Here is a 17,036-nt window from a genome sequence, read left to right as displayed (position 1 = left end):
AACCGCCTGTATAGTGTGCCCATATACTAGTGAGTAGGCATACATTCTTGATATTTTTTTTGGCGATTCGAACTGGCGGCGTTCGTAGGGGGGGGCGTGGGAGAGGCGGTGAGAAGTTTGCATCAAACTTTGTCCCTCGGCTCTTGGATCCAACGTAGTTTTTTCGTGAGCCCTTGATTTTCATGGTGATGAATTCTTGTGTGTAGTTTTTTGGGTACACAATGTTTTGACTACTCAGCGGGAGACGTTTTCCTTAGTGGACCTAAAATAATTTGAATTGATCAATTATAGTAGAGATATAAGAAATATTCTTATCATTTTCTCATAGTAAAATTTTTTAATTTATATTAGCCAAGTACACTTGACGTAGTGTTGCAAGCTGACACTATGTACTTGACTTGGGTTCACTTGACATAAATATTCTAGTATACTTGACTTGGGTTCGCTTGACATCGTCTCAGCTTGCAATACTCGAGATGAATGCCAAATTAGGATGGTGGAATGCGGGGCGGCCTCACGAATGCTGGCACGGCGCCAATGAACTTTGCTTCATCTGCTCTTTTGTAAACGTTCGCTTCTTTTCCTGTATCAGTTGGCAGAACATAAAAGTGTAGGTATCACCTCCATCCATTCTGACAGTCAAAAGTTCATACCATGCACGTGTGGCACCAGGTTCTTTTCACATGTTTTTTTACTAATTATCATTACGTAAAGTGAAATCGAAACTGTAAAAACATGCAGCAACACAAATAATTAAGCAGCTCAACTACAAGTGATCAGATCTTACCAACTCCCGCAAGAAGCTTAGTATCAGATGGCTGCATGCCACCTGGTGCTCCTCCCTTCATGCCGTTCATCCATCCGAGACTCAAACCACGCCTGAGCGGCACGGCATGTCCAAGCTCGCCACACACAGCCATGAGCAGTACCAGAGCACTGAATGCAAATTTCGACACCATTCTTCTTTGTGGATGCGTGACCTTGAAGGACTGAAAGATTGAGTTCCGTTCAGTAGCCCAGGCATATATAGGGTGAATTCCAGTTCAAGAATAGTCGGACCGTTAGATAAAGCATTGATCAGCACGTGGCTGCTTTGATTTGTGGTAGCCTGGTTGGAAGGAAAACAATAGGGGGATCAATATCTCCTAGAGTTGTAGGTACCTAGTCCCATCACAAACAACAACGTCAAGCTAGCAGCTGTTCATGATCAGGAACTGCTCCTCAAGAATTGGGCTCTGTTTAGATTTTCCAAGAACGGAACATGGGAGAAGTATTTCTATTCCGACAAAAGGAATTGTGCTGAGAAATCAGAAGGTAGTTCTGGTTTTACGTTCAGAGAAACTGAAATTGAGTGGACGTTACCAGTTACCACACCAGCATGAGTGCATGACAGAAGTCCTGCCCAAATTGTTCGATGAGCTTTACTTAGAGTTATCTTCAGCAGCAACGTGCTAATGATTTTTTTTGACGGGAAAATTAATGGCTACAAAATGAGCATTACAAACATAATGCTCACAGAACGGCTTTTTTATAATAGAAACAAAACATGTTAAAATTTGAATTATCATGGTATTATTTAAAAACCCGTAGCAACGTAGGGACATGATATCTCAAAAAGCAAAAACGGTTTTACAACACAGTTTGGCTTTGGCGCCAGCAAAGTCAGGTCTTATGGCCATCCAGAAACAAGGACGAGCAGCCGATGCAAGTAGTTCGTCCTTGTTTCTCTGGTTGATATCCCTTGTTAACAATCTATTGTTAGATATCAACCAGAGAAAGAATTGAACCCTCGGGGGAATCACTAATTTCTAAACTGCACTAACAAATCTATGAACGACCCCCCTATGACTAATCACAGCACATAGGGTATATCAACCAGAGAAAGAATTGAACCCTCGGGGGAATCACTAATTTCCAAACTGCACTAACAAATCTATGAACGACCCCTCTATGACTAATCACAGCACATAGGGTCTGCACAGAATATTTCCCAGAGAAAGTAAAACTAGTACGTCCGGCTCTTCACTCTTTAGTCTTTAGAGAGCGAAACCCCTTCAATCAGACCATACCACTCCCAACACATATTCATCAAATTACTGGAAACATTCCTCCTAAAGGTAAGCATCAGATTTTCACCATCCTAAATATCCTGAATAGTTTTCCCTTGTTATTCATTTATCACATATAGAGGCCAGTAAGTTAATGCTAAGCTTGTATTACCTTTTTTTAATAATAGATCAGTTCATATCCGGCTTCATCTATCCGTAGATAGAATCAGACAAAGTTTCACCTAAGGGCAAACACAAAGACTGCAAGTAAAGATGTACAGCCAACCAAACGGTAACCGAAACAAAATAAGGTTCAGACGATTGGAACAAAAAATTGCAGAGCTGATGTCTCTAGTGTTGTCCTGCGATAATCAGTTGATCCCGCAGATCATGCCGCTGCAATCTGCCCATTGCCGAAGCCAATGCGTGCTCCTGAAAAGAATCTGCAAAAAAGATTTTGATCTGCATTTGTCAAAAACCACCCCATTCCATGTTATCCAAATTGCCCAACAGAGCGCAGATGCTGCAGTTAACAACAATGAATTATACTTTTTGGTTGCTACTTTCGACCACCTAATAAAAATGTCATTTATGTCACTAGAGGGTGAAATTCCAAAAAGTATATGGAGAACACGCCACAGGAATTTGGAATAAACACGGTCTAAAAAATATGTTGTATGGATTCTGGAGAGTGACAAACAACATTTTTCTGTCACCATTCCAGTTTTGCCTAACTAAGTTGTCCTTAGTTAAGATAACACTTTTCTTTAGATATCACAGGAAATTTTTTCTTATTACCTAACCAAATATCCTCCAAAAACCTTACGTTCTTACCATCACCAACCACCCATTTGATGCCCACAAAGGCAGCTTGCATAGCCCACAACACTCATTTCCAAAAAGGAGATGTACCCACATTAGGGCAGCACTGCATATTTGGTTTCTCAGTTTTGTACTTGTAGTCAACTATCATTTCCAAATAGAGTTGGAATTAAGCTGGTTTCTGAAAATCCAGGTGTTTAACAAAGCTAAATTGAGGCTCCTTAAGTCGGGAACCCCTAGCCCACCAACATGATTTTCTCGGCCACAATCTGCTGAAGTGCACCTAATGAATCTTTTTTTTGAACATCAGTAATCTTGGGTAACAAAGTAATAATCCTAAAGTTTAGGCTATGAATAGGCAGTCTCCCCGCATGGAATTCAATAAAAAGATTCATGAAGTGCTAAATAATAGAATTTTCTCTGTTAAATGTGAGTTCCAAGATCTTTACCAATGTGCTAAATAATAGAATTTTGAAAGTGGTAGACAAGTTGATAGCACCATCTCAAACAGCCTTTATCCCAGGTCATTACATCATAGATCATGAGTTACACAGAAAAGGACAAGATGGTGTGATCTTAAGGCTAGACTTTGAAAGTGGCCTTCTATTCAACAGGTTCTCAGAATGAATGGATTTTCATCAACTTGGTGTGAATGGATCTCAAAGGTCATGTCAGGTAGTGTTGCAGTAGAGGTAAACGATAATATAGACCATTAATTCCAAACTAGGAAGGTGGTGCAGCAAGAGGACCCGCTATCTCCTATTCTTTTTAATATAGTGGTTGATATGCTAGCTATCCTTATTTCACGAGCTAAAGAGGTAGAACACATTCGAGGGATTGTCCTCTAATATACGGATGATACTATCATCTTTATGGATGATGACCTTGAGAGGGTTCAAAACATGAAGCTTCTGCTTTGTGCTTTTGAATAATTGTCTGGGCTCAACATCAATTTTCACAAAAGTGAATTGTTTTGCTATGGAGCAGCAAAAGAGTATCAATTCGAGCATGCACATATTTTCAGATGTGACTTGGGATCGCTTTCGTTTAGGTATCTAGGTATTCCTATGCACCATAGAAATCTCACAAATAAAGACCGGAAGCATGTTGAAGAACGTTTCCAGAAGAAATTGAATTGTTAGAAGAGTAAGATGTTGTTTGTAGGAGGGAGGCTAGTTTTGGTTAACTCTGATTTAAGTAGTCTTCTTATGTTTATGCTTTATTTCTTTCGAGTACCGAAAGAGGTTCTGAAGAAATTATACTGTTTTAGATCTTGTTTTCCTGGCAGAGTAATGAACACAAGAAGAAATACAGATTGACTAAATGGGAGGTAGTTTGTATACTAAGAGATCAATGGGGGTTAGGATTCCTGAATTTAGATATTCAAAATAAGTGTCTCCTAAGCAAATGGCTTTTTAAGTGGCTGAATGAGGACGAGGTTTGGTAACAATTACATAGGAATAAATATCTAAAAAAAGAACCTAACACAAGTTCAACATATACTTGGGGATTCTCCATTTTGGGCTAGCCTTATGAAGGTCAGCGAGGAGTTTCTGTCATTAGGCAAGTTTGAACTAGGTGATGGCTCTCAAGTGCGGTTTTGGGAGGATGCATGGATACCACCATGTTCTTAAAAATCGTTTTTTCCTGTTTTATATAACATTGTTAGGAGGAAAGGGGGCATTTGTGAGAATGGTGTTATCTACGACACCGTTAAATGTGGCTTTCAGGAGGTCCTTCCTAAGAGTTAATTTAAAAGTATGGCACAAAGTGGTTGCTATGGTGCTACATGTACAATTAACTAACCAAAGGGATCATTTTCCATGGGAGTTATATTAGAATTGATGCTTTTTAGTCAAATTGATGTACATAGCCTTATTAGGATTTGTATACCTTACAACACTTTAATATGGAAACTGAAACTACCTCTTAAAATCAAAATCTTTTTATGGTATTTATATATGAGAGTAGTCTTAACAAAAGACAATTTAGCAAGACGATATAGGCAAGGAGAAGGAATTGTTGCTTTTGTTCTTCTAAGGAGTCCATACAACATCTTCTCTTCTTTCATTGTCATTTTGCTAAATTTGTATGGTGGACTATTCAAATCTGCTTCATAATATGTTTACAGATTGGTTAGATGGGTTCAACACGAAGCTAAAATACAAAATTCTTGTGGGAATGCATTTCGCTAGATAATTTGGTTAACCTGGAAGCACATGTAACACCCAAAAATTTGTTTTCAATAAATAGGATTAAATCGGTTTTATTTAAGTATTTTTATGAGCATTTAAACTTAGAGAAATAATGACCTTTGAAAATTTAAAATCAACTATAGGGCGTAGCAATATTTTTGTCCACTCATGTTTCTGCATTTTATTTATTGTGACGAGTGTATTTGAACCTAAAATTCAAAATGATTTAAAATTATTTTAAAATGAGTTGAAATGACTTTTGAATAAAAGAGAAAAACAAACTAAACAGGATGGCAAAGCGCTCTCTCTCCGTGGTTTTGGCCCAAAAGCCCACTCATCTCCTCCACTCCCGGCCTCCTCCGACCCCACCCGCACGGCCAGTAGCAGCTCCGACCAGTTTGGCCACTTGGCACAGCGCGCCACTTCTCTCCCTCCCCCTTTCTTCTCTCACCAGTGGCCCAACTCGCGCCCTTCCCCTTTCTCCCCCTCGTAGGCCTAGCGTCCTGGCCCGATGGCCCAGCCGACCGCGCTTTCCCCTCTCCTCTTTCTCTCTCTAGCAAACCAGCCCAGCGCCATTGAGTCGCTGCCAGGTCGGACCCACAGGTCAGCGGCATCCACAACTTCTTCCTAACTATGACCAAGCTAGTCTCTGGCAACCAAGGCAAATCCACACTCTCCGTTTTTCGTGATATTGTTTGCCTTAAATCAACCGTCGAGACCCTATAAAGGACCGAGACCCCCTTCGTGTTGCCTTATTGACCTAGCTCTGCCCTTAGCTGTCGATTAAAAAGATCTCGCCGTCGAGCTTGAGTTTGCCACCGCCGTGGGGTTTGATCTCACTACTGCTGCGACGAAATTGAGCTTTGGCCGAGCTTCACAACGCTCCTGCGAGGTCGCCATGTCGTCTCCTTCATTCTCTCATGCTCTAGTTTGATTTCTAACCCACGCTGAACGGTGCAGGTAACCGAACTCTGACTCAACGTGTCGCCCGCGTTCACTGAGCCGACCCCGATCACGAAAAGTCCATAGGTGAGATCCCCTTGAGCTCTTCTTGCTTCCTGTGCTCTCGGATTGAAGAACGGTGCACTAAAACGTCGAATCCATCAACTCTGGTAGGCAGTTGACCTATCGGCCATGGCGCCGCCATGGAGAACGCCGGCAGCCACCGCCCAGACCCCCTGCATCGTCCACAGCCGTTCATCTCAATATCTACGGCTAAAAAAATAAAACATGCCCCTTCGATTGCACTTTTGTTAAAGGGCCCCTGAGCTTCTGCCAAATGAACCCGCAGTCCGTAGGCGTCCTTCGAAAATACGCTTTCATTGATTAAAGACGTATTTCACTACGGCCTGTTTCAAAATACGTTTTCAAGATTTACAAAAATGCCACTGGATTTGTTTTAGTCATAAAAACTTTATTTTAACTCCGATTTGACCCATTCAAATAGCATTAGATTCATTTTTGAAAGATCTACGTGTTAGTAAACTTGGTTCACCAGTTTGAAACTTTTTAATTTCATGACCCTATTTAATTAATTATTTTTCTAATGAAAATCTTAGAAAATTTATATCTTCTCCATTTTAGCTCCGATTTTTGTGATCGGTACGTCTGTGTGATCGTAGCAATGCGTAGAATCATTTTAAAAACTTTTCATATTATTTTTATATGGTTGGTATACTGTTCTAATTGTAGCTTTGTTTGCTTTGTGTATGTTTGTCTCCGATTGTTTGTGTGTTGATGATCGATGATCGAGAATAGATGGTGAGCAGTACTTCGGTGAATAACTCGTGGGTGATCAAGGGTGCTACAACAAACAAGATCAGTACTTGGACAATTAGCAAGATCAACCGGAGCAATTGGATCAAGGCAAGTATAGTATTTGGGTTTCATTTCTGTGACCATGATCTTGTGACTAGATTAATCTTAAGTAACAAACGATAAAAATGACTTTTTAGCCACTTGATGATTTATATATAAGTGATTGTAATGCCCTAAAATTTACTCCTTTTAAAATATAGATAAAATTATTTAATTTTATATTTTTGTGCTCATGAAAATATAGGAAAAATAATATTTTGTTAAATTAAAATTTATCATAAGGCTTAGCAATATAATTATGCATACATGCTGGTGCATATGTTTTGATGTGATGCTTGTTTCTCCTTTATGTGTTGAGTGAGCAAAGTTTTTAAAATGCGTTGAGTAGATCGATCTTCCTTGGTCAGTACATCTTTATCTTTATCTACAACCAAATTCCTTGTTTCTAACCTCAAAATTTTATTAGGAGCTTCCTAAAATCTTTTCTTTGTCACTCAAAGCACTTGTTTCAGTTCCTCATCCGTCAAACAATCTCTATAAACTTCTCGGGATTTTTTCTGGCCTTTTCCGTGGAGCATAATTTAATTTTTAGATGCTCCAAATTATCTTATCATGAGCTCTAAATACTTTATTTGAGTTCCTCATGTTCCATAATATCTCTGAGAATTTTCTCCAAAATTTCAGAGCTTTCGGAAAAATTTTCACAATTTAAATAATAATTCTAGACCTCTGGAATTTATTTTATCCATGAAATTAATTAACTTCGAAAATAATAAAATATATATTTTTTAATGCTCAATATCTATGTAAAATAATTCTTATCACACTATAAAAGAGTGAGTTTTTTTAGAAAGCTCTCACTCCCTAATAATCGTTCGATCTAAATGTCGGGCTATATGAGCCCTCCGTCATCCATGATCTTATATGGTATAAGATGTAAGACTCCTCCTAAATTAAGATTTCTCCTAGAGTCCAAAAATACATGGATATAAGACTCCTTCTAAATTAAGATTTCTCCTAGACTCCAAAAACAAAAAATAATAGAGTTATAAATACCTCAGTTTTTGTTCCCGAGTAATATTAGTTCTTTATCCATATTTGTGTATCTTTTCTAATTTTTTTAGGCCTTGTGGTGGCACAAAGAGTCCGGCGGCCACTTTTTTTACTGTCGGCGGCCACTTTGAATACGTCGTGATGGTAAAGAAGGGAGGAAGGCCTCTTTTGGCAACTTAATTTTTTTTAAAGGAAAAAACTAATCTGTTACCACTTGCTTTCTATGACCGGAAAAAATGTATGCAATCACTACACTATAAAAGAGCGGGTTATTTTAGCAAGCTCTTTTTCTCTAACAACTGTTCGATCTAAATGTCGTGCTATATGAGTTTTCCGTCACTTATGATATAATATGATATTATATGATGTAAGATATAAGACTACTTCTAAACCAAAATTCCTCCTAAACTCCAAAAATAGAAAATAATAGAGTTACAAATATCTCAGTTTTTGGTTCCTAGATAATCTTGCTTCATTAGAACTGGTTCATATTTTCGACCCCAATCCGCATGTATAGCTTTTCTAATTTTTTAAGTCCAATTCATTAGCACCGTAACATGCTTTGCACGAGAATAGTAAATAGATTAATTTTAAAAAAGAAAATATGGATACACCGCCGCTTGCCGCGGATTGTTTGGAAAAAAATAATACATATCAAGATACATGCATGCAACTAATAAATAGATTAATTGGAAAAAGGAAATATGGATGCATGCATGCAACTATAATAAATAAACTAATTTAGAAAAAATAGAATAATACGAAGGCACATCAATACGAATACATGCAAGTGTATGTATTACAATTAAAAAGAAAATAATAAAATTTGAGCACATATGATTTTATTTATTATAACAAACAAGGAAGAAAAAGCTAGCAAACATCTTAGTAGAATGAACAACAACTCTAACATAGATTGAAAATAAAATCAACGAATATCCAACAATACAAACACGTGCGTGTCGTACGTGCATATTTGCTAGTAAATCTTAAAGAGGGAGATTAAAAAAACTAGGGTTTTATTCTTGTCCGCCGCAGCCGCCGCCGTTACCGAACTTAGGAGCCATTTGTTCTCTGAATCGGCGACCAGGATGTGTGCGCCTGAGCGTGGAAGGCAGAATTCCGAGTTCGAGTAGAACAGGATCAACGAATCTCGTCTACAGATACTGCTGTTGTGCGGCGTGAGGTTTTTTTTTCCGTGTCGAGCACTCGGCGACTCGATATCTGGGTCCAAGGCGGATTTCGCGTGAAGCAGGCACCGTGTTTTGGGCCTTGTTTTGTTTAGTTCACCCGAAATCAAAAAAGTTTTCAAGATTCCACGTCACATCGAATCTTGTGACATATGCATGAAGCATTAAATATAGACAAAAACAAAAATTAATTACACAGTTTGTCTGTAAATCGCGAGACGAATCTTTTGATTCTAGTTACTTCATGATTGGACAATATTTGTCAAATAAAAACGAAAGTACTACAGTAGCAAAATCCGAAATTTTTTCGGAACTAAACAAGGCCTTAGTTCGCAAAAATTTTCAAAATTCTCCGTTACATCGAATCTTTGCTCGCATGCATGGAGCATTAAATATAGACAAAAATAAAAACTAACTGTATAGTTTACCTGTAATTTGTGAGATGAATCTTTTGAGCCTAGTTACTCCGTGATTGGACAATGTTTGTCAAATAAAAACGAAATGCTACAGTACCTTAAAAACAAAAAAATTTGCCAACTAAACCAGGCCAAAGCATCTGCTGCAGCTGTTCCATCGAAGTGCTGTCCGATCTGCCACGTCCCGCACGTCGCTAATCAGATCAGCCGTTGTCAGCTCCTAGCGTGGTTGTGGTGCACTTCAGCACTGTTGCTTCGCACGTGTCTCGATAGTGGAGGTAAAATAAACTTGGGTGTTTTTTTTTCATATATGATAAGTTACTAACATAATCCTATTGGAACCTTATAAATTATTTAGTCAAGCATTCTTCATGTACAAAATTCGGACTACAAAATTTGAATTGGATTAAATGCTCTCACATATTTATTTCTTTTGCAATTAGCAAAGATAAAGCTTAATACCATACTAGTATACTGCCCGTACTAACGCTACGGTGACATTTGGAGCTAGGTCAACATTCGGGTATACACAAATTAAAATTGAAATATATGCAATCTAAAACAACCAAATTACATTAATTAAAGAAAAAATGGCAAGTATAATTATTGTGATTCGAAATTCTCCGCATGAGTGACTTAAAAACTGCACAATTCATGCAAATATCATATTTGACATAACATATTATGATGCATACATGCCTAAAAAATATTCTAAAAGGCAATTGTGGTATACATTCAACTTTATTGAAAAAGTATTATATAAGCCTACATGAACAAAATTGATGTCAAAGTACTGATTGTCAGCTTAAAACAATATAAATGATTTCAGATTACATTCCATCTATCAGAGGTAACCAAAGATCATTGCTGATTTTGTTACACGATTGCTGAAATGAATCACTCATCATACTCTAGTGATCAATCTATTAGTCTTGTACACATGGGTAGACAATGGTTTCTTGGTTGTTAATAAAATCCACTTCCAATCCATGCATAGGTGAGCTACCTTTGAGCTTGTCACGACACAGATGCCCTCCGAACACTGTTGTTAAACACGTGAAACAAAAGAAGAAAAAAAGTAAGGGGAGTAGGAAAGAATCTGACTGAACTATGTCAAGCTCAGTCAATTCAATGCAGTTTTATGTACAATCATATAATAAACAATTGTCACCAAATCACTATCTGAATCTTGCACCTGCAACTTTCTAACTCTCTCCGTATCAAATGTTCTCTCTTTATGAAACAAAGGTTTTTGGCAAGCAGTACAAGTTAGCATTACTCAATTACACAAAACAGAGGCTATTCAATACAGTTAGCATTGATTTCATCAATATATAAAGATGGGCATATACCATTTTCTGAATTATGACAATAGGCAACCTGTGTGAACGGATTAGTTCCTTGGGCTAAACAGCCAAAGTCCCTGTCCTCCCATGTGTTTTAGTGATACTGTAAAATGCAGATGAATGGATCAAACATTAGTACAACAACTTTCAAGAGATTTTTTTTTTAACTGGGGAAAGGCTCCCCATCTGAATTTTATATCATTAATCTAGGTCTGATGGACCCATCTGTATACAAGGATTTTCATCGGATTATAGCATACAAAAATTGTCATCTTTCTTCTTTCTGGTTCTGGAGTTTGTAATTTACTAATTACAGAATGAGTTAGTTATCTACAAATATTTATATGCCTTCAAACTCGTAACACATTAAAGATACAAGTATTTCCAGTTGAGAAAGCATACCTTTGAAAGGTACCAGTGACATTCAGTATCTCCCAAGTAAGGCCCAAACTGAATTGATATAAAAAGAAACCCACATGGTAAGAAAATAAACCAAGCCTGATATTTAGATTGAAGCAGCAAAGCAAGCACACTTGACTTCTCTGGAAAAATAAATGTCTTTTCTTACTATTGATGTCGAGAAAACAATTTGAAACATATTGGAAGCTTAGTGGTTTTTTAGAAATCTTACGGTTGGGTGTAGAGTGAAGTAAGTCACACTCCTGAGATAGTGAGGCTGTCCATCGAAATTATTGTCTGATGCCCACCTGGATACCCGACAAGGGTGTGTAAGATTATTAGCTTCCACCTCCGAAGAAAGAGCAAATTCAAGTGGTGCTATCTTATTTTTACTAAATTATAAGATTGCATGTTCTGCAATTGGGACAATGTCTATTTTAGATGACCACTGGAGCCGTTACTATCAATGTATCTGCAACTCAAATATGGATAGCATTTTTCTGTTATGTCAACGCTAGCGGCTGACTATACGGACAAGGAAATAATTACACAATGACAGGTAAGTTTTAACTGAAACTATGAGGAATTGCCTACCAACCAATTATATACAGGTTTGATAAGCTCAAAATCAACCCCAATAAAGAAATAAGAAATGCAACTATCATGCTAAAAGAAAATTCCTTAAAAAACATACTCATACATAAAACAAGAAATGGTTGGAATGACATGAAGTACATATATATTTTCACTGTTTCATATTTAGCTATTACTACATAATAGCAATAAATACTAAAAGTAATTTGTCATCTTTTTCATCTGACAACAAGGCTGCAATTATTGAGATGATAAAAATGAAAAACTGACTGAGCCGTTCAACTACCATAATCCAAGTCAGTCAACTATTGCAGATAATAAGTATAACCACAAAAAGGCTCCAACCATGGGGAAACGACCTTATCCCCAACCCCAAATAGCACGACCCTCATCTTCCCCATTTCTATTCCCCAAAGTCCTTTCTGAGACTACCTAAATTGCTAGACTTTGTGATGCACTGAGCAACCAGGTCTAGATCTTGGGCACTTTTGCCTGATGACACACGAATCCTTCACACACCATAGGTTGAGGCAAACAAGACTATAAGAGTGCTTTGAGAAGAGGAGGAAGAAAGCAGGGGAAACAGAATTGCGCAGATGTAGAATGGAGAGGGCGAGTAATTACCAAGCCAAAGGGTGGTAGGCGTGCGAGGCAGGGGCCGCCCGTGCGCCGCACTCCGCAGTTGCTGCCAGACGTCCGCTTGGCCTGCCGCCGTCATGGTTGGGAAGATGGGCTGAAGGAGGTCGAGCGAGTTCTGTTTTGGGAAACATGTGTGCCTACCTAAATCCTACGCACAACAGCCTCGAAGTCATCGTCGTCGATGCCGACCTTGTAGTTGGAGGCAGTGGAGGCGCCGCAGCTAGGGTTCGGGAGGAGTCCAATGCCCTGGTCGGCGTGCGCGGAGATCCAATTATCGCAGCCAGTTATGGCGTGTCCCACGCGGTGGCCACGGAGCAAGTGGTGGCGAGGCGGCGGCAGAGGAGCAGCAGCATTGCTAGGGACGCGGCGAGGGCCATCGGCCAGGGTGGATTGGCTTGTGTTGAGATCTACGTAATTAAGGAAACAATGAAAATGTTTATGATTTATTTTTCTCGGAGGAAAAGAGCGTTCGGTGCCTGTGGGATTTGATCCCTGGCAGGCAGTGGGCGAGGGCCTGTGGAGGTGGAGGGCGTGCGTTGTAGCGGAGGGCGTGCGTTGAAGCCGGAAGATAATGTTGGCCGTCCAATCGAGTTGAAGCCTACGAGGATTTTAATGATGTTGAAATGCTATGTGCATTTTTCTAGGTACATAATGATTAAAGTCTCTCAGTTGGGGACGTTTTCTTTGGTAGACATATGATAATTTTGACTGGTCCATTATAGTATAGATTTAGTGAATTAGGTGTATAACCTTTATAAAAATATATGATTAGCGTCAACTCAATATTCAAGTGTAAATATGTTTTATTTCATTTAATTTAATGTTACTCACATTGTTTTTCTTAATTAGTTTAAATCAAGCTCATAGTTGTCTTTTTACGATATAATTTTTTTCGCAATTGTTCCTTTTACATCGTAGCTTCGATCTCGATGTTTCTTGCGTTTTCGTGACCGCGGATCAAATTAGAGTGCTTTTCACGTCTTTGTGTTCGTAGCAATACGTAGATTAGTTTTGGAACCTTTTTATTGAATTGGTGTACTGTTCTAATTTAGCTCGCTTCGTGTATGTTTGTCTCCGATTGTTTGTGTGATCGATGATCGAGTTTAGACGGTGAATAATTCGTGGTGAACAAGAGTACTTCAGTGATCAAGATCAGAGCCTTGGACATCTAGTAAGACTAGTAAAATCAACAAGAGCATTTGAATCAAGGCAAGTATAGTATTTGGATTTTAATTCTGTGACCATGATCCTGTGACTAGATTAATGTTAAGGAAGAGCATCTCTAACAATTTGCTAAAAAACGTTTGCCAAATCTTGTGTGTTGGCAAGTTGCTAAAAGATTTGGCAAGTGAACTAATTTGTCATCTCCAATAGTTTGCCAATTGGACTTGCCAAATTATAAAAAACAGGCCCATCACTATAAACTACCAACTACAGTCGCGCCACCAAATCATACCTGCTGCAACCGTCGCAAAGGTCCCTTGCCGTGGCGCCGTGTCCTGTTGCCGTCGCGCCGCCGCTGCAGTAGTTCGGCCAGACACCTCTCTCTCATCCACGGTCAGCAGTACACAGCAGGGCCTCTACGATCAGCCCGTGATCAATCTGATTAAGTCCTCCCTCTCCTCCAGACCTCCACGGTGCAGCAGGTACACATCTCCTTCCCCTCCAATCCTCATTAAATTGATCTAGATTGTTTATTTTTTTTCAATACTTGTCCATTAGGAATCATGCCTCGAAAGAGATCCTTTGCGCAAAGACAGTTGGATGATTCATCATCCGATGATGACTGTTGTTTGATATTATCGGCTAGTCAAATTCTACTAACTGCTAGCAACGAAAAAGGACCACATGGTGGCTCTGTCAAAGGTCATAGAGTTGTTTACCGTGATAGAGAAGGCGGCCATGAAAGGATGTATCAAGATTACTTGGCTGACAATCCAACATACGGTCCCAAATTATTCCGTAGAAGGTTCTTACACTTTAATTTTAGATTAAATTACTTTATGTGATCAATAATTGTTTACGTTGGGAAACTATAATTTTTTGGTTCAGGTACAGGATGTCTAGGGATCTTTTCTTACGCATAATGAACGCTGTTGAAGCGCATGATGAGTACTTTATCCAGAAAAGGAATGCAGCCAATGTACTTGGCTTGAGTTGCTTTCAAAAAGTCACTGTCGTAATGCGTATGCTGAGTTATGCAATGGCTGCTGACATAACAGATGAAAGTACAGCGCTCGATAGCCTGCGTCACTTTGTTCGTACAGTTGTTGAGGTGTTTGGAGATGAATACCTCAGACATCCCAATGAGGTGGACACAGCACGTTTGCTTCAAATGGGTGAGAAAAAAGGATTTCCAGGAATGCTAGGGTCCATTGATTGTATGCATTGGGCGTGAAAGAATTGTCCATATGACAAACAAGGTGAGTATAAAGGTGGAGAAGCCCACTATCATTTTGGAGGCTGTAGCTTCGTAGGACCTTTGGATATGACATGCTTTCTTTGGAATGCCCGGCTCTCATAATGACATCAATGTTCTTCATAGATCCCCTTTGTTTGACAACCTCGTGGAAGGTAGAACTCCAGTAGTGAACTTTTCTATTAATGGCCACGACTACAAAATTGTGGTATTACAAAGTGGTATGAAAACAATGTTGACTGTAGGACGCAAGCCTAGTTAGAACCAGACGTTTTAGCATGCTTCTATCTTTTCTTCTTGCTTTCCCTTTGACCTTGATAATTGCTAAAAGTTATGCTTACTTCTGCCCTATTCTTTTATAAAACTTTGTCTCCATTCTAAATCCTCCCTCATTGTCTCTTTAGATGGCTTATAACGAGGAGACCTTTGGCATGAATGAACAAAAGGACCTAGGGATGCAACTCGTAAAACCATTCGACAAGGATAAGCTTCTAGCCATGCAAAAGCAAGTAGCGGAAGGAATAACTCAGAATAAGAACTCTCAATAGCGCATCTTGGGACCAGTGAAGAGACAAGTAGCAGAAGCTTGAAAAATATGAGAAACCATGGAAGTGTTGGTAGCAGTACATCGGGATATCAGGATCAATGCCACTGTTGTGAGCATTACGGTCTCCCTTGTCTTCAGAATAGGTCATCTAAAAATGAAGTTAAGACAAAACCAAATTGTGTGACTAATGAGGATAAGAAGAGGAAGGTAAAATCACTAGAGCCAGCATTGGGAAATGATCAACATTCAAATTTTAAGCTGTTACATTTAGCTTCGAATTCTTGTCAGGAAAATTCAAACCTTAGAGACAAAGAAACTCCTCAAGCTAACACCACTACTCATGAGGTATGCATAGATGGATGGACAATCACTTATAAAGAATTTCAACCTCAAAAGATCAAGCAATGTAGGAAGAAATCTAACCAGATAAAGATAAAGCATCAGAGTTAGCGAGTTGATAACACACCGAGCAACACTTCAGTGGAAAATGACATCACAAAGGATCCAACTAATAGAAGGTGTTATCACTACTGACAACAAGGACATTATGTAAACTATTGTCCACAGAGGAATCAACAAATGCATGATGAAAGTAGCCACACAGAGTTTAAGATATAGGAGTTTGTGTCCCCTTGTGTAATAAAAACGCTAGTAGCGAAAGTTGAGCTATGTGCCATGTGAACCTTAATGTTTAGTTGGTTTCTCATTATGTTTGTGCTTGATTTGGATCTTTGTAATGAGTGCAATGATCTTGTGGGATTTATCCATAATTTCATTTAGTTTATAGGACTAAGGTATAATGATTAATGAAATAAATAGTTGGGTTTTAGTTTTCTCTTGTTATCTTATTCTGCCTTTCTGGAGTATCTCGTCTTTATCAGTTTATATCTCTGTTCTTGGATGGCCAAAAATCATGAGAAAATTCTGGATGATAGTAGACTTCAAGATCTTTCTCACACCTCAAGAATCACCCCTAAAGCTATTTTGGTATGGAGTTATGAAAATCACAATAAGATATGGTTGTGCTGCAAGAACCTGGACTAGTTTCGGGTACTTAGTGTTTGAGACAAATATAACTATATAATTTGGAAACGCGTTCTATAGAAAAGTTTTAGAAAATTTTATAAGCTTTCGAACGGTCTAAGCTGGAACGTGTTCGGATAAGTTGAACCTGAGATATGACATTTAAACTTGAATGTTTCTGCTTTGTTCAAAATTCTTGACAGATTTGGTATTTCCTATATTCAGTCAACTTAACCTCAGAATCTCGAAAAGAGTTGTATACTAAAGTTGTAGAGTATTTTATGGGCTTTTCAACAATATAAGGATTGTCATCATATCAGTTCTGTAGCTCGATATATGACTGGTACAAGATACTGCATTCGTGCTGAGACATTGCCGGAATGGATATTATGTTTGGTTGTTTTACCTAAGCTTAAATACAGAACCTAAGGAGGTCTTCTACATGAAAGTTGTAGGGAAACTCATAAGTTTTCTAATGGTATAAGCTAAACCTCTATTGGATTAACAGAATAAGAGTTATACCTATT

General features: G+C 38.6%; 1 protein-coding gene and 1 long non-coding RNA gene across 4 annotated transcripts; both read right to left on the bottom strand.

Annotated features, from left to right (window-relative positions):
- Window positions 298-991, bottom strand: LOC8069615. The gene is made up of 2 exons (XM_002455663.2): window positions 788-991; window positions 298-583 (listed from the first exon to the last, which is right to left on the bottom strand). Exons 1-2 carry the CDS (start codon window positions 957-959, stop codon window positions 489-491), a joined length of 267 nt encoding a protein of 88 aa, XP_002455708.1. The 5' UTR covers window positions 960-991; the 3' UTR covers window positions 298-488.
- LOC110433350 lies at window positions 10,273-13,214 on the bottom strand. Of its 3 annotated transcripts, XR_002450745.1 has the most exons (5): window positions 12,506-13,162; window positions 11,520-11,595; window positions 11,291-11,338; window positions 10,895-10,991; window positions 10,273-10,584 (listed from the first exon to the last, which is right to left on the bottom strand). It is a non-coding gene; the product is annotated as an uncharacterized LOC110433350 (long non-coding RNA). The 3 variants fall into 3 exon arrangements; XR_002450746.1 differs by having other exon boundaries at window positions 10,273-10,991; window positions 11,291-11,430; window positions 12,506-13,214; XR_002450744.1 differs by having other exon boundaries at window positions 10,273-10,991; window positions 12,506-13,151.

This window comes from Sorghum bicolor, chromosome 3, assembly GCF_000003195.3.
Source record: "Sorghum bicolor cultivar BTx623 chromosome 3, Sorghum_bicolor_NCBIv3, whole genome shotgun sequence".
NCBI classification, from domain to species: Eukaryota; Viridiplantae; Streptophyta; class Magnoliopsida; order Poales; family Poaceae; genus Sorghum; species Sorghum bicolor.
Note: the sequence above shows the minus strand (reverse complement) of the source record. Positions and strands in the feature narration are given on the sequence as shown.

Excerpts from the sequence above, each read along its gene's own strand:
- LOC8069615 (XM_002455663.2), bottom strand. The coding sequence starts at position 959 with ATGGTGTCGAAATTTGCATTCAGTGCTCTGGTACTGCTCATGGCTGTG. Across the intron at positions 584-787 it reads TAAGCTTCTTGCGGGAGTTG|GAAAAGAAGCGAACGTTTAC; the intron begins GTAAGATCTGAT and ends CAACTGATACAG.